General features: G+C 43.5%; 2 protein-coding genes and 1 pseudogene across 3 annotated transcripts in view; all 3 read right to left on the reverse strand.

Moving 5' to 3' along the window:
- The window catches only part of LOC308697190 (uncharacterized protein), a 72,682-nt gene extending 56,594 nt beyond the window's left edge, over positions 1-16,088 (reverse strand). Inside the window, exons 1-4 of the mRNA XM_081376339.1 lie at positions 15,774-16,088; positions 15,329-15,445; positions 13,501-13,617; positions 11,994-12,594 (exon numbers count right to left, since the gene is read on the reverse strand). Coding sequence (XP_081232465.1) covers positions 12,513-12,594; positions 13,501-13,617; positions 15,329-15,445; positions 15,774-15,823 — 366 coding nt within the window. The 5' untranslated portion in view covers positions 15,824-16,088 and the 3' untranslated portion in view covers positions 11,994-12,512. The remainder of the gene's footprint in view (positions 1-11,993; positions 12,595-13,500; positions 13,618-15,328; positions 15,446-15,773) is intronic.
- The window catches only part of LOC308697131 (NLR family CARD domain-containing protein 3-like), a 327,315-nt pseudogene extending 310,537 nt beyond the window's left edge, over positions 1-16,778 (reverse strand). The window contains exon 1 of the transcript XR_014032253.1: positions 16,577-16,778. The product of XR_014032253.1 is annotated as an NLR family CARD domain-containing protein 3-like (transcript). The remainder of the gene's footprint in view (positions 1-16,576) is intronic.
- Positions 1-23,050, reverse strand: part of LOC308697127 (uncharacterized protein) — a 377,069-nt gene that overhangs the window by 32,738 nt on the left and 321,281 nt on the right. The window lies entirely within an intron of this gene.

The following is a 23,050-nucleotide window of genomic DNA, read 5'->3' on the forward strand; positions in this document are numbered from 1 at the left end:
CCATCTTACAGGTCTACCAGGCCAAGATGCTCCGTGACATGCACGAGGGTAGGACAGACCCAGGGCTCTTCGATGAGCTGCGCGCCGCCACTGACCTCGCTCTCCGGGCGACGAAAGTGACCGCGCGCTCCCTGGGTTTGGTGATGTCCACAGCTGTGGTCCAGGAGAGACACCTGTGGCTGAACCTGGCCGATATGCGTGAGCCTGAGCGGACTCGTCTGCTCAACGCTCCCATATCCCAGGCCGGCCTCTTCGGTGGTGCAGTCGAGGACTTTGCCCAACAGTTCTCGACTGCTCAGAAGCAGTCTGAGGCCATCAAACACATTCTGCCCCGGCGTGCTGTTGCTGCTAAGCCACCGGTTCAGAGTCCTCAGCCTGCTCGCCGCCGAGGGCGCCCTCCTGCGGCTCCCGCCCCTCCCGCACGGCCCCAGCAGCAGTCATCGGGGTCGCGTCGTGGAGGAAGCCGTAGGAAGGCGCCACAGCCCTCTCCAGCCCCGCCGCCCGCTAAACGCCAGGCTAAGCGGCGCTCCTGAGACGGGCAGCTCAGGATTGGCTTTCTTTTCTCTACAGGAGGTGGTAGCAGGGCCACTCCTTCCCCCGGTGGAGGGCCGGGGGAGAATCTTTTGTTCTCCACTCCCCGCTGCTCGTCCCACGACGGGCAGCACCCTAATGTGGTTAAAGAAAGAATCGAAATCCCCAATCCTGAGCCCACAGAGCCCGAGGGCCGCAGTGCGCGCCACCCTCGGGTCCCGCCACTGCCGCCCTCCTCTGTCCCAGAGGTGCGGGATGACAGCACGCGCCGCCCACGGGCCTCGCTCCTCTCATCCCCCTCTGTCGCCAGACCCCTGCCAGAGCACGCCCCCGTGGGACGCGCGCCCTCCCCTGGCCTCCTCTGGCAGGACGCGGTTAATGACCGTGCCCCCGCACAGGGCCGCTATGCCACCCTCGCCGGTGCCGGTCATTCCGCCTCGCTGCCCCACCGACGGTACGTCTGTGGTTCGTATGACCCCGCTGGTGCACTTTCTGGAGGCCTGGCTAGAGCTTCCCAGACTGTCCCGCTGGGTCGCGAGAACCATCAGGCTCGGCTACGCGATTCAGTTCGCGAGATCTCCTCCCCGCTTCAGGGGAGTCCGCTTCACTATGGTCGGTGGCAATGCCCCTGTCATGAGAGCGGAGGTCGCCACCCTGCTGGCGAAGGGTGCGATCGAGATTGTCCCTCCAGCCGAAATGAAGTCCGGCTTCTACAGCCCTTACTTCATTGTACCCAAGAAGTCCGGTGGGTTACGGCCAATCCTCGACCTGCGCGTCTTGAACCGCTCCCTTCACAGGCTGCCGTTCAAGATGCTAACGGCCAAACACATCCTCCAGTGTGTGCGGCCGCAGGATTGGTTTGCAGCGATCGACCTGAAGGACGCCTACTTCCATGTCTCCATCTTACCTCGACACAGACCGTTTCTACGGTTTGCTTTCGAGGGGCAGGCATACCAGTACGCGGTTCTCCCTTTCGGACTAGCCCTGTCTCCTCGCGTCTTTACGAAGGTCGTCGAGGCAGCCCTTGTTCCCCTCCGGGAACACAGGGTTCGCATCCTGAACTATCTCGACGACTGGCTGATCCTAGCTCACTCTCGAGACCAGGTTTGCGAACACAGGGACCTAGTGCTCCGGCACCTAGTTCGTCTGGGCCTTCGGGTCAACTGGGAGAAGAGCAAACTCTGCCCCGTGCAGAGGATCTCTTTTTTCGGTATGGAGATCGACTCGGTCGCCATGTGCGCGCAGCTTACGAGCGAGCGCGCGCAGTCACTGCTGACTTGTCTTCGTCAGTTCGAGGGCAAGAGTGCGGTTCCACTGAAACTTTTTCAGAGGCTCCTGGGGCATATGGCATCCGCAGCCGCAGTAACGCCGCTGGGATTGCTTCATATGAGACCGCTTCAGCTTTGGCTTCGCGATCGAGTCCCGAGGTGGGCATGGCAACACGGCACGCTCCAAGTCCCAGTGACTCCAGCCTGCCGTCAGTCCTTCACCCCGTGGGCGAACCTCAATTTTCTACGGGCCGGAGTGCCCTTAGAACGAGTTTCCCGGCATGTTGTTGTATCAACAGATGCCTCCAACACGGGCTGGGGCGCCATGTGCAATGGTCATGCTGCCGCGGGCTCCTGGACAGGACCCCAGCGCCTTTGGCATGTCAATTGCCTCGAGTTGCTGGCTGTACGTCTCGCCCTGCACCGCTTCCGGGCGTTGCTCAGGGGCCAGCACGTACTAGTCCGATCAGACAATACCGCAACAGTAGCGTACATCAACCATCAAGGTGGTCTACGCTCCCGCCGTATGTCGCAACTCGCTCGCCACCTCCTCATATGGAGTCAGAAGCATCTGAGGTCGCTTCGAGCCATTTATATCCCGGGACACCTGAACCAGGCGGCCGACGAGCTGTCTCGAGTTCGGCCTCTCGCTGGAGAATGGCGACTCCATCCCCGGACGGTCCAGCTGATTTGGGATCAGTTCGGCGACGCACAGGTAGACCTGTTTGCCTCCCACGACTCGTCCCACTGCGACCTGTTTTATTCCCTGACCGAGGGCACGCTCGGCACGGATGCACTGGCGCACAGCTGGCCGCGGGGCCTACGCAAGTATGCGTTTCCCCCAGTGAGCCTCCTTGCGCAGACCTTGCGCAAGATCAGGGAGGACGAGGAGCAGGTCATTTTGGTTGCCCCGTATTGGCCCAACCGGACCTGGTTCTCCGAACTAGTACTCCTCGCGACAGCACCTCCCTGGCCAATTCCTCTGAGGAAGGACCTCCTTTCTCAGGGACGGGGCACCTTATGGCACCCTCGTCCCGATCTTTGGAACCTCCACGTGTGGCTCCTGGACGGGACGAGGCAGGTTTGAGTACCCTACCACCTGCGGTGGTGGCTACCATCACTTCCGCTAGAGCATCGTCCACGAGACATGCCTATGCGTTGAAGTGGAACCTCTTCGTCAACTGGTGTTCTTCTAAACATCAAGAACCCACGAAATGCCCGATCAGTGTCGTGCTTTCCTTCCTGCAAGAAGGGTTGGAGCGAAGGCTGTCTCCCTCCACCCTGAAAGTGTATGTTGCCGCCATTGCCGCACATCACGAAGCAGTCGATGGTAAGTCTCTGGGAAAGCACGACCTGATCGTCAGGTTCCTGAGGGGAGCGAGGAGACTGAATCCTCCTCGTCCTCCCCTCGTTCCCTCTTGGGACCTCTCAGTGGTTCTAACTGCCCTGCAGAGTGCTCCATTTGAGCCTTTGCGATCAGTGGAGCTTAAGTTCCTGTCAATGAAGACAGCGCTCCTGGTTGCATTGGCCTCCATCAAGAGGGTAGGGGACCTGCAGGCATTTTCGGTTGACGAAGCGTGCCTGGAATTCGGGCCGGCTGACTCTCACGTGATCCTGAGACCCCGGCTTGGATATGTGCCCAAGGTTCCTACCACACCCTTTCGAGACCAGGTAGTGAACCTGCAAGCGCTGCCCTTGGAGGAGGCAGACCCAGCCTTGGCACTGCTCTGTCCAGTACGCGCCCTCCGTGCTTATGTAGACAGAACGCAGTGTTTCAGGACCTCAGACCAGCTCTTTGTCTGTCATGGTGGGAAGCTGAAGGGAAAGGCTCTCTCAAAGCAAAGGTTGTCTCACTGGATAGTGGATACCATTGCTTTGGCATACCAGCAGCAAGGTCGTCCGTGCCCCCTTGGTGTGAAAGCCCACTCCACACGTAGTGTGGCTTCCTCTTGGGCTCTAGCGCATGGCGCCTCGCTAACAGACATTTGTAGAGCTGCAGGCTGGGCGACACCCAACACATTCGCGAGATTCTACAATCTCCGAGTGGAGCCAGTTTCTTCTCATGTACTCGCTTCAACCAGCCGGTGCTAGATTCTGCTCAGGTGTCTTCGCTTGCTCGCCATTCCCCTCCACGGACGGGATACGTGCGATATTTTCCTCAGGTGAGTCTGATAAGCTCTGAGTTTCCTCCAGCACTGCTTATGTCAACGCCTGAGTTATGCCAAAATTCCATACTCAGCTTTTTGCGCTTGACTAGGTGCCACCATGTGCATGGTCCCCCCTCTAGGTGACCCCCACATGTGTATTCCACTGTAAGTCTCCTTGTGAGCGTGTGTCTTTCCCTTGGCAAGCCACCCTTGCCACCCCTGGGGTTTAAAAATTCCACCTGCGGTTGGACACCTCAGTGATCTTCCATATGCAGCCTCCGGCCATATGTGTATTCTAAGTCCCCCCCATCAATGGCTGGGCGTAATTGCATACTTCTCTCTGGAGATATGCTCCCCAGTGTACCTTGGTATCCCTGTGTTAAGTAGGACTCCTTCGTTCGTGCTAGTCTCACAACAGGGAGCTCACACTTACGCAGGGCACTGGAAGACAGCCGAGGTGGCGTGATTAGACTGGAACCCCAATCGTCGTCATCCGACGTAACTCGGAGTGACCACGAAAGGGAACGTCTCGGTTACGGATGTAACCCTCGTTCCCTGAGTGGGAACGGAGACGTTACGTCTTCCTGCCACTTCCGCTGTACCGCTGAAAAACGCCTGGGGCCAGTCTCGGCTCCTCAGCGAAGGCATGTCTGCATTGTGCTCGCGTACTTCCTTATATACCCCCTGCGGCGGGCGGAGTTACGCTATGCAAATTCCGCAGACCCATGGCATTTCATTGCCATAGGCTCGTTTTCTAATACTCGAAGGTGATAGGCTTCTAAGCGAAACCCCAATCGTCGTCATCCGACGTAACGTCTCCGTTCCCACTCAGGGAACGAGGGTTACATCCGTAACCGAGATGTTTTATGGGTCACGTTTGGACATTTTCGGAGCATGTGGGACAATGTCTGCAAATTTTATTAAATCTAAGATCACATCACTTGGGTGTTTAATTAGAGTGGCTGGCCCAAGTTTAGAAAAAGTTGAAGATGTAGCTGTTTTGTTGGGAGTTAAATCCATTAGAATTGTGGCGCAAGTGTTACAGAAACTGCAATCTGCCTTTACAACGGAAGAGACAAGAATGCTTCAAGAGTACTGTGAAGCAGAAGTTATCCCTAACGAGAGGGATCCGTTTCCAAATCTGTTTCTTTCACCAAATTTAGGTGAATATGCAGGAATTTTTCTAGAATCTGAAAAGTTGACAGATATGGATTTGTGTGAAAGTAATGGAAAAATGTTTTATAAAGCTTGTGTAAAATCTTTTAACAAAAAGGGACTACATGAAAGAGTTGACACGCCATGGCGTACTGTTTTTCAGATCAATGATAATGTCAGTCTAGAGTGGAGAGCATTGTACAAGCCACCGTTAGCTACAAGAGATGGAGATTTACAATGGCGAATTTTGCATGGCATTATTGCTGTTAATGCTTTTATTTCTGTTTTAAATCCAGATGTTGGCAAAGAATGTCCTTTTTGTTTCCAGAGAGAAACTGTTTTTCATACCTTTTTGTATTGTTCAAGCCTTTATTTGATAGTTTGTAGAATCTTTTTAATTGTTTTAATGAGAAGTTTTCTGTGCAAACTTTTATTTTAGGTTTTAAATATTTTCAAAGGCGAAAGTATGAGTGTCATTTGTTGAATTTTATTTTGGGTAAAGCCAAAATGGCCATTTATATTAGTAGAATAGATCAAATTGAGCAAAAAAGTGATTATAATGTTGAAAGGGTGTTTTCAGCCATGATCAAATCAAGGATTGTAATTGATTTTCGTTTTTATAAAGTAATGGACTCTTTAAATGTTTTTGAAGGAATATGGTGTCACAGAAGACCTTTGTGTTCTGTCATTGATAATGAACTTCACTTCACACTCTTTTTATAGAAAAAAAGAAAAAAGAAATTTTGTAACAAAATATATATTGTTTTTATGCAAGTAATCTTTTGTTAAATAAAGATGCTTGAAAAATCAAAAATTTGTCTCTGTCTCTCTCTCTCTCTCTCTCTCTCTCTCTCTCTCTCTCTCTCTCTCTCTCTCTCTCTCTCTCTCTCACAAAACAAAATAATTTACACATTTTACACGGGTCATCCACTGAATTGGATTTCGAACTGTATTTTCCTGGGACGCTCAGGTAAACCTTATGTATGGGAAACCCTGTATATTCTTTTTGTATATCATTCATTATTCACCACAGGAGAGAAACAGACAATGTTGAGACTAAAATAATTAAATGTACGGTGGCCGAGAGAGCTCAACGCGCTGCAAATGAAGAAAACGCATGCAAACAGAAAAAAACGCATGCAAACAGAAAAAAACTCATGCAAATAGAAAAAAAACACATGCAAATAGAAAAAAACCCACCAACGAATAAGAAAACATCTTCATCAGTTTTACAACTCACGTGCGTCCCAATGCTCACAACACAACCAAATACAGAAACGCGCTGCAAAAGTTCACAACACAACCAAATACAGAAACGCGCTGCAAATAGGACAGAACACAACGGAAATGTTTCCGGGGAACCCAATAAGTGACGGACGGACGGCTCGCGAGCTTTACCAGAGAGACGCGGGCTCTGGCTTTACCTATGCCCTACTCTCTTAAAAGGGCAGACGGCAGAGCCCTTGAATTGGGCACTTTGGAGGGAGCGAGGCACTTACGTTGTCTTTCGTTGCGAGGAGCAACGAAAGACAACGTAATTTCCTCATTATTTTCACCTGGGATGTTCCCATGACAACGCAGCGCGTGTCCATCAGCTGAATAGCTGTTCTTACCAGAAATATAGTATTAATGCTGTTAACATAACTGTTGCAAATAAATATACATTTTATACAACAAAGTTTTTAAAATATGTGTTATATCTTTGTGTGAGTGTCTCAACTTTAAAACTTGCCATCTCATATTTGGACCTATAGCTACATTCTAACATTTCTTAAGAAACTTATTTTAACATAACATGACAAAATGTGTTCAATGTAACTGATGTATAGATTAATGTCTTTTCCTCGTTCTTTTTCTCTATCTTTTTATTTATTTATTTATTTTAGTCTTCAGCTCATTGTTCTTTTTAGTATTCTTATGACATTGAACATATCGCAAATACATTTTGTATATTGTATACAAAGTTGTATGTCATAAACGTGTCATCTTGGTATGTTTTGCAAAAAAAAAAAAAAAAATTAATAATAATAAAAGTAGACAGCTGTAAGCACGTCCTAGCCGTCTGTCCGTCACTTATTGGGTTCCCCGGAAACATTTCCGTTGTGTTCTGTTCTATTTGCAGCGCGTTTATGTATTTGGTTGTGTTGTGAACTTTTGCAGCGCGTTTCTGTAATTGGTTGTGTTGTGAACTTTTGCAGCGCGTTTCTGTAATTGGTTGTGTTGTGAACTTTTGCAGCGCGTTTCTGTAATTGGTTGTGTTGTGAACTTTTGCAGCGCGTTTCTGTAATTGGTTGTGTTGTGAACTTTTGCAGCGCGTTTCTGTAATTGGTTGTGTTGTGAACTTTTGCAGCGCGTTTCCGTATTTGGTTGTGTTGTGAGCATTGGGACGCACGTGAGTTGTAAAACTGATGAAGATGTTTTCTTATTCGCTGGTGTTTTTTTTTCTATTTGCATGTGTTTTTTTCTATTTGCATGTGTTTTCTTCATTTGCAGCGCGTTGAGCTCTCTCGGCCACCGTATAAATGAGTATTAAATCATGTTTAATTCAAATTCAGAGTACTTGTTTATTCTTATGGAGCCTGGTTGATTTAGTTTACCCCTATATGTTAATTAATGCATTAATTATCAAACATGTACTAACAGTTAAGGCTTCTGTTATTCATGTGTGAATCCTTATGACTCTCTATTACTCTTTATACGCTGATTTCACGCAGCCGCCATTTTGAAATCGAAAGTGAGGCTCCGGTGGGAAAAACTCCGGAAGTAAAGATAAACAACAATGCCTTTGGACTACCAACCTGAAGCTGCTGCCGCGATTTACACTTTTGGATGTTAATATCCAATATAGGATATGTGTATAGTTCATTCCTGCTTCTTTTTTTACTTTCTGAATTATATAAAAAAATATTTTATTTATAAATGAATTTCACTGTATATAGTCTAAAGTATGAAAGAAATGTATGTACAGTTTTAGAATTGACACAACATCATTAAACACAACAATACGCCATCGCATTCACGATTCTCCTGTGATTAAAGGCGACACTTCCGGTTTTCTTCCCACCGGAGCCTCGCTTTCGATTTCAAAATAACGGCTGCGTGAAATCAGCATATAGCTCTACATTGGTTTATGATTAGTTCATATCTTTGCTAATCATAAGTTCATGTTGAAATAACTATTAATTCAGGGATTAGTAAATGATTATTCATGTACTGTTATTGTAAAGGGTTACCTAAGATATATATGAATTTCTCATTTTACAGTATTGCTTTGGTACAAAAGCACATGCTAAACTCATAAATATGATCATGTTTTATCAGTGTAATGATTGTTGTCAGAGTGACTTACTGAACTGATCTGGATTCTTTAACCACAGGCATCAGCTTCTGGAGAACTTCATCTGCTGTATTTTGTGATCCAATAAACTGTTTTAGATTAAAAACCTCCATCTTCCGCTCTGATGTCAGCAACACATAAACCAGAGCTGACCACTGTGAAGAGGAGAGTTTGATTCCTCCTACTTTTCCAGATGTCAGATAATGTTGGATCTCCTGCATCAGAGAATCATCACCCAGTTCATTCAGACAGTGGAACAGATTGATGGATCTCTCTGGAGAGCGATTCTCCCCGATCTTCTGTTTGATGATCTGAACTGTTTCCTCTGTGTTGTAGGAGCAGTTTCCAGTCTGTGTCAGTAGTTCTCGTAAGAGAGTCTGATTGGACTTCAATGAGAGACCCAGAAGGAAACGCAGGAAAAGTTCCAGATGTCCATTCTTACTCTGTAAAGCCTCATCCACAGCTCTCTGATGCAGCTTAGATAATGAAGGATATTTCTTCTGATTAAAGATTTTAAAAAAGAAACTTTGTTTGGTTTTGTCAAACACATTTCTCTTCTTGTTTGTAAAGTGAATGTGTGCATATAGAGCTGCTAGATGTTCCTGGATGCTCAGATGAACAAAGCAAAAGACTTTCCCCTTATACAAGCCCAACTCCTCTCTGAAGATCTGAGTGCACAATCCTGAGTACACTGATGCTTCTGCCACATCAATGCCACACTCTCTCAGGTCTTCCTCATAGAAGATCAGGTTGCCTTTCACAAGCTGCTGGAAAGCCAGTTTCCCCAGTTTGAGAATCATGTCTTCATCTTTCACTCTCTTCTTATAGTCCTTCTCATGTTTGATGTTGGTCTGAATGATCAGGAAGTGTGTGTACATCTGAGTGAGAGTCTTGGGAATCTCTCCTCTCTCTGCTTCACTCAACATCTCCTCTAGAACAGTGGCTGAGATCCAGCAGAACACTGGGATGTGGCACATGATGTGGAGGCTCCTCGAGGACTTCAGGTGTGTGATGATTGAATTGGCCAGACTCTGATCACTGATTCTCTTCCTGAAGTATTCCTCCTTCTGTGGCTCATTGAAGCCTCGTACCTCTGTCACTCGATGGACACACTCAGAGGGGACGAGATCCGCTGCTGCTGGTCTGGAGGTGATCCAGATGAGAGCAGAGGGAAGCAGATTCCCCTTAATGAGGTTCATCAGCAGCTCGTCTACTGAGGCTGATGCAGATATATTACACAGCTTCACTTTTCTCTTAAAGTTCAGAGACAGACGACACTCATCCAGACCATCAAAGATGAACAACACTTTATACTCATCACTGGATATTTCCATTTCTTTAGTTTCTGGGAAAAAGACATGAAGAAGATCTGACAGACTGAGTGTTTTGTCCTTCATCAAGTTGATCTCTCTGAAAGGAAGTGGAAATATGAGCTGGACGTCCTGATTCTCCTTCCCTTCAGCCCAGTCCACAATGAACTTCTGCACAGAGACTGTTTTCCCAATGCCAGCGACTCCCTTTGTCAGCACAGTTCTGATGGGTTTGACTTGTCCAGGTAAAGGTCTAAAGATGTCACTGCATTTGATCGGTGTGTCCTCTGTTGCTGCTCTCCTGGATTGTGTCTCAATCTGTCTCACCTCATGCTCATTATTGATCTCTCCACTTCCACTCTCTGTGATGTAGAGCTCGGTGTAGATCTCATTCAGGAGTGTTGGGTTTCCCTGCTTTGCTGTTCCTTCATACAGACACTGAAACTTCTTCAGCAGGTTTGATTTGAATCTGCTTTGGACCAGTGAAAGATTGACAGATTACAACATAAAGAGAAAAGTTTTAGTAAAATAATAATACTCTCTAATTAAATAATTAGACAATATAACACGAGCAACAGTGCTGATGGTCTATATATCAGTAAAACTGTTATTTGGCCGTTTGCACAAGTCTCTAGGAATTGGATATTGATATAAATTTCATTATTTGTTTCTGTTCTCAATTCAAATAAATCTGGAAATATCTGAGATACATGTACATTTTGTAGGGAAAAAAACTCTCATCTAATGCAGTAAACTATACAGTGGACCTGCTTCACTTGGATCATTACTATAATATTAAAGGTAAAAATTAGCAACAATGTCCAAATTATTGAATTCAATAAATCAACATTCAATTTAATCTGAAAATCTGAAGGCCGGTTTAATGAACTTCCATAACCTGCAGCTCCTGAACTTCCTGAAAGAGTTGAGAGGCTCTGAAAGTCTTTCAAATACTGATGGTAACAATAATCAACTCTTTTTAGTAGAAAAATATTTTAATTAACAATATAACTGACACAGATTTAGATATACATTAAATAATGAATACATCCCTAACAGGTTAAGATCATAACTCTCTAGTGTTCTTTCTAGCTTATTAATGAACTACTGTATGACCATTGTATAACTTTTCTGAGTTAAATGTAATGTTACTTGATTCACAAGCTGTTTTATCTCTCCATGGTTGAAACACATGTCAGTAAGTTATACCGTATATTTCAACATATATTCTTGTGTTCATGGTTCATTCATGTTTATTTCATGCTATAACTAGCAATAAAGATATGATTGGTTCTTGCTGCCGTTTAAAGGAAGGGTTGATAAAGCGTCTGATAAATAATCTGTCATGCCACATTAAAGAGTGATAAACCGTACGTCTGCATCTGTTCTTGTTAGTCCCTGATTAGTTAACCTTCATCCACCTGTGTCTAGTTACAGTAGTTCCCTCGTTTACCCTGTGTATATATTCTCCCGTTCAGTTCTGTCCTTGGCCGGTGATTGTTCGTGTCTATGTTAAAACACGCTGTTGCTTGTGTACATTATCTTTGTTTACTATCTATTTATTTATTAATAATGGATAGTCTGAGTACAGTGAGTTACTATCAGGATGAGTCTGTCTAGACAGAAATGTTGTACCTCATTTGAGTTGATTTTTGTCTCCTCTTAAATGTCATGTTGTCCATAGACCGGTCGCTCCTCATGGACACACAGCTGGACTCTGGTGCCTGTGATCTCTGCTGGGGGAATCCACTTCAACAGAATACAGACAAGAATATATACAGTTCATTTTACATGGATAGATTGGTTCTCTATCTGAGGTTTATCTACATTTATCCATCCATCTGTCTATTCAGGTCTTGCAGTCTCTACTAATGAGCTGATGAGCTGAAACAGGTGTTTTATATGAGGGAGACATAAGAAAATGTGTAGTGGTTGTGTTAGCGGCTCCAGAGAAGATCTGGGAAGAGCTGATCTAGTCTCTCTAGACAGAAATGTTGTACCTCAGATCAGTTGATGTGTGTTTTCCTTTAAATGTTATTGGAAGCTCCATAGACCGGTCACTCCTCATGGACACACAGCTGGACTCCGGTGGGTTTGATTTCTGTCTGCAACTTTGGCTTCAATTGAAAACAGACAAGAGTTCATTTTGGGATTGTTTTTTTTTTTTTTTTTTTTTTTACATCCAGATGCAGAAAAGCTTCAGAACATGTTGAAGAGTGATTACAGTGTACAAGGATCATTTCACCTGTTTATTGACATAGATGTGTGCTCTTTTAATAGGAAAGTGTATAAAGACCCTGTGTGAGACGAGACCCTCAGGGCACCAACTATATCTAGAGGCGGAAAGTAACTAATTACAAATACAGTTACTTAATCAAGCTCAGCGCTTTTCAAAGTTCTCTGTCTGTCCGTCAAACATCAGGACTGAAGCTCTGGATCAGCTGTGAGAGGAGACCTGATCCTGTGCTCGACTCCTGCTATTGCAGCGCTTTATAATAGTGTGAGTTTTGGTAATAAGTGGATATTTGCCAAATGATGCCATACATGCATTATTTGTGTGTGTCTGTGGTCTCTGTCTGTCTAAACAAAAATGTTGTACCTCAGATCAGTTGATGTGTGTTTTCCCTTAAAGTTCATTGGACTGGTCACTCCTCATGGACACACAGCTGGACTCCGGTGAGATTGATCTGTCACCCTTAAAGCAGCACTCAGTAGTTTCGGGATTTCTTCGCTGTATTCTCGCTTTTTGCTCGCAGGTTTCTCTCTAGAGCTCCCCCCACAGCTTCGGAATAGATATTTGACAACACTGTTGTAAAAACTCGTTGGTGATTCTCAGACACCAGAGGCTAGTAGATCAACGACATCAAAGCAGATGGGACATTCTTTAAAACGTCTTCTTCATTCGGGTTCGGACAGCGTGAGGGAGCGCAATAATGACAGCATTTTAGCAGATTTCTTTTGGCCGTAAAGCAATTGTTTACATCGCGAGACCTGATATCACGCGAGACTTCCTGACGCGGCCCGCCGGCTCAAAGTTGTAAGTGCGTATTTTCCGCTCACGGGCACCAGGGGGGTGCGAAACGACCACCATTCAACCCGAAATAAGTAATATAACCATTCTAATGACTCCGAAGCTGTTCAGTTAAGGTAAAAAAGTTACTTAGTTCACCTTTAAACTGACTTTAATAGAGATAACAGAATAGAGGCAAGAATCAACTTTGCTGATTTAACATGAAAATAAATCCCACATGAGAAGGTTGTCTATTAAGACAGTGTGTTGAAGAGTGATGAGACTGTCCAAGGATAATGTCATATATCATCTAGCTGTCTACTGTATCTGTGTGTCTTTGGACAGTGTTTAAAGACCCTGAGTGGCTCCAACTACTGTATATCCCAGAATATGATAGAGACAACAGATCACTATTTGAAAATATTTCCATATGTGGCTGTGGCTCTTTCCTCCTTTCTTGTCAACAAGTGGATTCAGAGCCACCACATCAGCAGCGCCGCCGGTTGTCATATCTCAGTGTTTTTAGGTGTGTAAGTGAATGAAGTTAATGTCGTGTCTGTGCTCGACTCCTGCTATTGCAGCGCTTTATAATAGTGTGAGTCTCTGAGTTATACATGCTTACACAATATCATCACCTATTTCTGTGTTTTGATAATAAGTGGATATTTGCAGAATTATGCCATACATGCATTATTTTTGTGTGTCTGTGGTCTCTCTGTCTGTCTAAACAAAGATGTTGTACCTCAGATCAGTCGATGTGTGTTTTCCCTCAAATCTCAATGGCTCTGCCATAGAGGCGTCACTCTTCATGGACACACAGCTGGGCTCCGGTGAGATTGATCTGTCACCCTCACATTGACTTTAATACAACAACAGAATAGAAATAATAGAGTTATTCTCTACCAGAACCAATATGGTTGATTTTACATGAAAATAAATTCCACATGAGAACGTTGTCTTTTAACTCTTTCCCCGCCAGCCTTTTCTGTTTAAAGTTACCAGCCACCGCCAGCGATTTTGACCATTTTCACAACATTTTCATGGTCCCCAGAATATTTTTTTGAATGAATATCTGAACATTCAATATATCAAATGAAAGAACAGACCCTCTCCCTTAAAAAAAAAAAAAAGTTTTATTTACATACTAGTTTTGATTTGTATGCTGTTTAATGTTGATGATCGTGTTATTTTACATAAGCATATGATTACATATGAGATCGCTTGTTTTTTCACCTTCGTCGCCTGTGCTTTGATCAGGAGATAATACTCTTTCAGGAGATGTGTAATAGCGCCCCCTACTGTCTAACAGTCAAAACATGGAAAGCCGGAACATTCCCTCAGTGGAGGGAAAAGAGTTAAAGATATAATATAATAATGCTATAATGCAAAATTCACCTTTACATGGTGTTTGAACATAAATGCGTGTCGGCAGTGTGTGTACACACAGAGGAGTCATAATAACGTACATGAAAATGTAGAAAGATTGGACACTGCTGTGCATCAGCAAGCATCATAACAGAGGAAACTCAAGGATTATCCAGGTAAATGTGTGCAATTGCTGGGTTTCAGTCACAGCGACTCTAGACAGAGGAAGTAAACATGGAGAATACGTCTATGGAGGAAACCGTAGCGGAGAGTCCGTATTGTACGGATTTAGATCCAGTTCAAGACATACAAGGAGTTAATTAACAGATATGTTGGACGTGACCCGTTCCTCCTGAAGATGAGTGAGTTTTCGGTAGAACTTCAGGATTTGCCGACAGTGGAGGCTGTTGACATCACCAACTATCTAGTCCTGCAATGTAGCCTCTGCACATTCAGGCCGTCGTTGTTGGTCTTCCTTGAGCTTCATCAGGGTTTTTCCTGGCTCAAAATGAGGCGGAGGTGGTAAAATCCTAATAATGCATTTTAATAATAAGGTAATTAAATTAGTTTTTTTTTTTTTATCATCATATAGCCTAATGAGTTTCCCACATTATTTTTGTGGGTGGAGCCTGGTACCCCTGTGTACACAGCCACCCTATAATGGTAAAAATCCATCCACTCCTCTTTTTTGAATCTCCATAAATCATAATCTGTGCCTCAGAAAAGGCCATTTGCAGATGCTACTTTTTGTGACGTTACAAAATGCCAAGGCCCCGCCCACTAATGCTGATAGACCCCGCCCTCAGTGACCTGAACACAGTCCACCATTTTCCACAGTTCCCTACTAAGAAAGCCAGGTGTGTTGTTGTTGGATGTAAGAGTGAGCATCAGACTCTTCATTTACTCACGGCAACTGAAGACGCAGTGGATTCATTTTGATTATGATGGGAAAGTGCTGCTCAAGTTACCTAAAATCCTTCATGTCTGCGCTAATCATATTACACCAGACTGCTTTGTGAACAAGGGTTAATACAAAGCAGTTTTTTTCTTAATTTTTCAGGGCCTATGTGATTCAGTTCAATAAATGTATCTTGTTTTCCTCTATTAAAATAAATGGATAGAACAAACCTGTCTGAGAGCCAAACAATAGTCTTTTTCCAAAGTCTGCATGCATGTAAGATCTATCTATCTATGAAATGCTGTACCTCAGATCTGTTGATGTGTGTTTTCCTTTAAATCTCATTGGCTCCTTCATAGACGCGTCACTCTTCATGGACACACAGCTGGGCTCCGGTGAGATTGATCTGTCACCCTTAAACTGACTTTAACAGAATAGAGACAAGAATCAACTTGGCTGATTTAACATGAAAATAAATCCCACATGAGAAGGTTGTCTATTAAGACAGTGTGTTGAAGAGTGATGAGACTGTCCAAGGATAATGTCATATATCATCTAGCTGTCTACTGTATCTGTGTGTCTTTGGACAGTGTTTAAAGACCCTGAGTGGCTCCAACTACTGTATATCCCGGCACCAGAATATGATAGAGACAACAGATCACTATTCCAACCCTGGCAAACACACACAACACCCTGTTATGTGCAGAAAATGAGTCTTCTATAACATTAAGATCATATGAAGATTGAAGTACCTGAATCCTGGAGAAGAATCTCCATGTCTGAATGTGTGTGTGTCGTCCATGATTCATTCAGTCTTCATGAAGCTGCTCGAGTAAGAGATCAGAAACACTCATTCACACACACTCAAACACAATACATTTCATTTGACATTTTATTCAGTGTGTTTATGGACACAAAACTAATCAAATTTCTGATTTCTAATCAATAATTATCAACATTTAATGTGATTTTATCAATCATGTTAATGAATGTCCAGAACTGGTATCATCAGAATCAGCAGATTCTCTTCTTCAGTCAGATCTGTAGCGTTTGCTCCAGTATTTCATCTGTGTGTGTTTAAAACAGAAATATCTGTTCAATATCTTTTCCAACTATTAAATGTTTCCTATTGATTTAGTTTAATTAAATTTTCAATAAAAATTTCATCATATATAAAGGGAGATTGTGACAACAGCACTCTTTATAATTGACATTCATTTACACAGAAAGTACAGTTTAAGAAACAGAAAACAACAACAACAACAAAAAGTTAAAACAAACACTACAGATGTTAAAGAGAAAAGTGTTACAACACTGTGGTTTCAAGAAAGTTTGGCTTTTAGTAATGAAACAAAAAAATTAGACCTACATAAAGTGTATTTTAACATATAGGGTCTAACGTTAGGCTGTCTATGTCCAATTATTGATAAGTAAAAAAGAATAGTATAAAAATGAAATTCATATTAAGAATTTCATGTGTAATGTACTTTAATATTTCATAGTTACTTACGTTAGTGATGAAGCAAGTTAATTTTCCATTCGCCACACAGAACACTTGCTCTGAATATAAAGTTATTAAACACCTCGAGGCTCGAGTTTTCCATCAACAGCGCGTTAAATCAAACTTAATACAAACATCACTTGATACTTGGATGATTCGTTGTTCTTATTTAAAGATTCTTAAACCCGGGTGTAAAATGGCGCTTGTAAATAAGGCTACGTTTACATGTGGATAGCTATTTTTATAAATGGACATTTCACCCCTCTTCGTTTTCAAAAATAACATTGTGCACACGAACCTGTGTATATGCTGTCAAGACCGAGCATGACAAACCTGTAGGTGGCAGTGTAACGAGAAGCTCAAGCCCACCTTAGCCAATCAGAATCCAGAAAATAGTCACATTCTGTGACGTCGCTGCCTAAATCTCCGTTTTTCTCAGTTTTACATGCAATAAATATATTATTACAAATAAGGTCAAGGAAATTTCATTTAAGATATTGCATAAATTTTACGCTGCTAAACATTTTCTATCCAAATTTAACAAAGACATAGATGTAAATTGTTCATTTTGTTTTTTTGCAACCAGAAACTGTACCTCATATTTTTTTTGGCAGTCAATACACCAAAAGTTTGTGGTGGGAAGTTTCTAAATTTATAAATAACAAATTAGGATGTAATTTTCTTTTGGTTAAGTTTAATTTTCATCGGTGTAAATTTACTAATCAGAAACCTTTTTTTCTGTGCTATTGAAAGAATTAGACAACTATGGTTTCCATTAAGGACAGTACAAACAAAAAAGCTGTTAAAACCATGTATTTGTTGAATACTTTTCAGATTTTGTGAAATGTCAAAGCCTTTTATTGTTTGTTTGGTTTATTTAGTTTTGTTTTCATTCAATTTTTGTATTGTGTATTTGTGTTTTTTTAACCCTGGCATTTTTATTTATGTAATTTTTTGTATTTTTTGTATTTTTGTTTTTGTTCATGTTCTGTAAAAGTTGTTCATGCAAAAAAAAAAAAAAAAAGCCGCTCTTAAAAAAAAAAAAAATAAAAAATAAATAAAAGTTTTACATGCAAACGTGCAAACGAAGATTTTCAAAATCTCCACTCTGGCCGGAGTTTTTAGAAAGAATCGGTTTCATTGGCGAATCCTCCGTTTGCGTGTAAACGAAGGGCGCAAACGAAGGGAAATGTCTCCGTTTTTCAAAATAAGCATGTACGTGTAAATGGGGCCTAAAACACACTTGAATGTACTTTCACTTTCACTAAGCCCTGCCCCTTTTGTATCAAAATGTATTGTGCCCCTCTCTGATAAATGTAAATAATAATAATAATTATAAATATTATAATAAATAGCAATACACTTATACACAATTGCCACTAATACAAAAAAAATATTATTCATATTAACTAACATGAACTAATGAGCAAAACATTTGTTACTGTATTTGTTAATCTTAGTTAATAATAATACAACTGTTAATTGTTTGTTCATGTAATGTCACAGTCAGTGCATTAACTAATGTTAACAAATACAACTTTTGATGTTAATAATGTTTTAGTAAATGCTGAAATTAATAGGTTATTAACTAAGATTAATAAATGCTGTAGAAGTGCAGTTTATTATTAGTTCGTTAACAAATTTAACTAATGAAACCTTATTGTAAAGTGTTACTGATTTCATGATAGCTAACACTTTCATGAATACATACAATTTACAACATCAACAAAACTAAACATGAATTCCTCATAATTACCTTTTTGATTCTCACTCTTTTGTTTGGTAAAGTAATATTTAGTAATATTATCATCATTTCCCTATATTTGTTTGATGTGTTCTGCATTCTAATTGTATCAACGTCTCTTCATTGGTAATGAAGAGAGGCTCTCTGACCGACTGCTGCTCTCCATCGAGCGAGCTCCAATTAATTGTGAGGAAGTCATTAAAATATTTAAAAACACAACAGACAGACGGGTACTGCTTTAAATACAGGTGATTTATTAAATAAATATGCAACAGACGTTTATTCATCTCTCTCCTAGCCTCTTTCGATCTCAGACGACTCATCACCTCAGGTACTCACACATCAGGAAACCAACTGGACCTGGTTTACACACACAACTGCATCACAGAGAACATTCTGGTGAGACCTCTGCATGTTTCAGATCATTTCCTCATAACTTTCAGTCTACAACTCTCTATCCCTGCACCACCAACCCCCCCTGCGCTCACTTTCTCCCGCCCATCTTTCCTCTGCCGTGTCTTCTCTTCCCTCACACTCACAATTCTCATCTCTGGATGTGAATACCGCAACGGATACCTTATGCTCCACTCTACCCTCTTCTCTAGACAATATCTGCCCTCACTCCTCCAGGCCTGCACGCGCTACTCCCTCCAACCCCTGGTTATCTGAGGTTCTTCATGAACACCGGACCGAACTCAGGGCAGCGGAGAGGAAATGGAACAAATCAAAAGACGCATCTGACCTGAGTATGTATCAATCTCTCCTCTCGTTCTTTTCTGTGGATGTTCATGCTGCAAAATCTTCATACTTCAAGATCAACAGCTCCTCCAACACACGATCACAGTTTTAGACATTCAGCTCTCTCCTCTGTCCACCTCCACCACCACCCGCCTCCTCTTTAACTGCTGATGATTTTGCGAACTTCTTCACCAACAAAACAACAGCTATCAGCAGTCAGTTCTCCGCTCCACACACACAGGAACCCAGACTGACCCCTTCCACAGCCAATATCCCTCTGTTCTCCTTTTCTCCGCTAACCGAGGAAGAAGTATCTACACTTCTCCTCTCCAGTCATCCTCCCACCTGTCCTCTAGACCCCATCCCCTCACACCTTCTACAAGCCATCTCTCCCACACTTCTCCCAGCACTCACACACATCATCAACTCATCCCTCCATACTGGCATTTTCCCTACAGCATTCCAGCAGGCTCGGGTTACTCCACTGCTTAAAAAACCAACACTAAACACATCATCTGTAGAGAACTACAGACCTATCTCTCTCCTACCATTCACTGTGAAAACACTTGAAAGAGCTGTTTTCAACCAAGTAACATCCTTCTTGTCTCTTAACAACCAGCTGGATGTCAACTAATCCGGCTTCAAGAAAGGGCATTCAACTGAGACTGCATTACTGTCGGTCACAGAAGCCCCACGGACTGCAAACGCTTCCAAGTCCTCAGTCCTCATTCTCCTGGATCTGCTGCCTTCGACACTGTGAATCATCAGATCCTTCTGTCCTCCCTCTCATCTCTGGGCATCACAGGAACTCCTCTCCACTGGTTTGAGTCCTATCTCACAGGTAGATCCTTCAGGGTCACATGGAGAGGCGAGGTATCCAGAGCACATCAGCCGACCACAGGGGTCCCCCAGGGCTCAGTGCTGGGACCGCTCCTCTTCTCCATCTACACCACATCACTGGGACACATCATACAAGCACACGGTTTTTCCTACCACTGCTATGCTGATGACACACAGCTCTTCCTCTCATTTCAACCAGATGATCCCACAGTAGCTGCACGGGTCTCAAGCTGTCTGGCGGACATCTCGACATGGATGAAGGAACATCACCTGCAGCTCAACCTGGCAAAGACTGAGCTTCTCGTCCTCCCTGCTAATCCATCGCTACAGCACGACTTCACCATCCAGCTAGAATCATCATCAATCACCCCATCAAGGTCGGTCAGAAATCTTGGAGTAACGTTTGATGACCAGCTGACCTTCACAGATCACATTTCAAAGACAGCTCGATCATGCAGGTTTACACTGCACAACATCAGGAAGATCAGGCCTTCATTCATCATCAATCACCCCATCAAGGTACCACGAAGTAACTACCTCTCGCTGCTCGCATCAAGTTCAAGGCATTGACGCTTGCTTACAGATCTATCACAGGTTCAGCTCCCTCCTACTTTCACTCACTCCTACGAGTCTACGTCCCTACCAGACGCCTACGATCGGTCAACGAGCGACGTCTCGTGGTTCCATCACAGAGAGCCACAAAATCACTTTCCAGAACATTCTCATTCACAGTTCCCTGCTGGTGATGCTCTCCCCACCCTCATCCGGAACGCAGAATCCCTGACAACATTCAGAAGACAGCTGAAAACCCATCTCTTCCATGAGCACTTAACCTCATAAAAAATAAAAAAAATAAAAAAAACTTTTCCTTTTTCCATTTCCCTTAAACCCTCGCTTATCGGGCTTATGCTACTCTGATCAATACCTGAACTTCGTATTTTGAGCACTTCTTGTGTTCTTTTTGCCTCTTCACGATGACTTGCTTAATGTAGTCCTAATTTGTAAGTCGCTTTGGACAAAAGCGTCTGCTAAATGACTAAATGTAAATGTAAATAAATAAATGTTAAAAAAACATCCGCCCCTGCCCCTGAGGAGGTCTGTGCATGCCACTGATATGTTCAATCAACTTTACTAAACCGACGTTTGGCATTTGTATAACTCTTTAAAGAAAAAAGCGCTGTATGTCAGTAGTCGAAACGCATTTGTTTATACTTTTTGTTATTTCACTATTACGGAAAAAGCGGTAGAGTGGCGCGCATGCGCTGTGCGTGAGAGAACTCACTGGTAACCACAGCAACCGTTCAGAGCAATATTGAAAACATCACATTCATTTTTTTCTCACTTTGTATAACAATGATAATTCCAATTGCGCTGCACACTTTGTGTTGAAACCTGTGCAATTACCTGTGCAAGCGACATAGTAACAGAAATGTGTTGGACAGAAAACAGTAATCCAGACTCGTAGCAGAGAATGACAGATGTCTATCCTAGAGCCCTTTTCATTTATAATGATGGATTTATGTTTGCAGATGAGAACTCATGGAATATTATATATTACACTACACTACATTATTGTGTTTGTCACTTGTACCTGTTAACAGCAAATTAACAGCACTTGCCAAAACCATCAACAACCATTCAAAGGTCTCTTTTAATGTCATTTCAAACATCAAAAGTGTAAAGAAAATCTTTCCTTTAGATTTGGCACAGCAGGTTTGAGCTCATATCGGTCTCAGATGGTGATGGATTCATCATCTAGTAGTAGTTCGACGCTTAAACATTTTGAATCCATTCGCGCGTCCAAGGCGAATAGGACGCGCGTATAAAGCGAGTGTTTGAAGCGAAATAGACGGGCATTCAGAGCTATGACTCCACTACGACTCTACTACCCCCTGTTTGAGCAGTCACGGTGTATTGCATTTCACACATTGCCCCCCAGCCAACACGTTTATGTGGGGCCCATATGGGTTACAAATGGGCGACAGGGGTACAGAGTGGGCATGGGCTCAAAATGGGCTTCTTATCTGGGGCCCATATGGGTTACAAATGGGCTACAGGGGTACAGAGTGGACATGGGCTCAAAAGGGGCTTCTTATCTGGGGCCCATATGGGTTACAAATGGGCTACAGGGGTACAGATGGACATGGGCTCAAAAGGGGCTTCTTATCTGGGGCCCATATGGGTTACAAATGGACTACAGGGGTACAGATGGACATGGGCTCAAAAGGGGCTTCTTATCTGGGGCCCATATGGGTTACAAATGGACTACAGGGGTACAGAGTGGACATGGGCTCAAAAGGGGCTTCTTATCTGGGGCCCATATGGGTTACAAATGGGCTACAGGGGTACAGATGGACATGGGCTCAAAATGGGCTTCTTATCTGGGGCCCATATGGGTTACAAATGGGCTACAGGGGTACAGAGTGGACATGGGCTCAAAAGGGGCTTCTTATCTGGGGCCCATATGGGTTACAAATGGGCTACAGGGGTACATATGGACATGGGCTCAAAAGGGGCTTCTTATCTGGGGCCCATATGGGTTACAAATGGGCTACAGGGGTACAGATGGACATGGGCTCAAAAGGGGCTTCTTATCTGGGGCCCATATGGGTTACAAATGGGCTACAGGGGTACAGATGGACATGGGCTCAAAAGGGGCTTCTTATCTGGGGCCCATATGGGTTACAAATGGGCTACAGGGGTACAGATGGACATGGGCTCAAAAGGGGCTTCTTATCTGGGGCCCATATGGGTTACAAATGGGCTACAGGGGAACAGATGGACATGGGCTCAAAATGGGCTTCTTATCTGGGGCCCATATGGGTTACAAATGGGCTACAGGGGTACAGAGTGGACATGGGCTCAAAAGGGGCTTCTTATCTGGGGCCCATATGGGTTACAAATGGGCTACAGGGGTACAGAGTGGACATGGGCATCTTATCTGGGGCCCACTTGGGTCAACTGAGTAAGTCTAACATGGGCAAACCCAGTTGGGCTCCCTTTGTGGGGCCTAGGTGGTTCACTAATGGGAAATGAGTGCATGGGTTGAAAATGGGCTACACTTGAGGACTAATTCATTTTACAGAGGAAGTGCAAACAGTCAAACCCAAAGGTTTTTTTTTATAGATAGTACACACATATGCACCTTTGAAATACCTTTTATCTATACAAATGCCAGCACAATTGCCATTTTAACCAATTTTCTG

The sequence above is a fragment of the Scardinius erythrophthalmus genome (genome assembly GCF_964197995.2).
Source record: "Scardinius erythrophthalmus genome assembly, chromosome: 10".
Lineage (NCBI taxonomy): Eukaryota > Metazoa > Chordata > Actinopteri > Cypriniformes > Leuciscidae > Scardinius > Scardinius erythrophthalmus.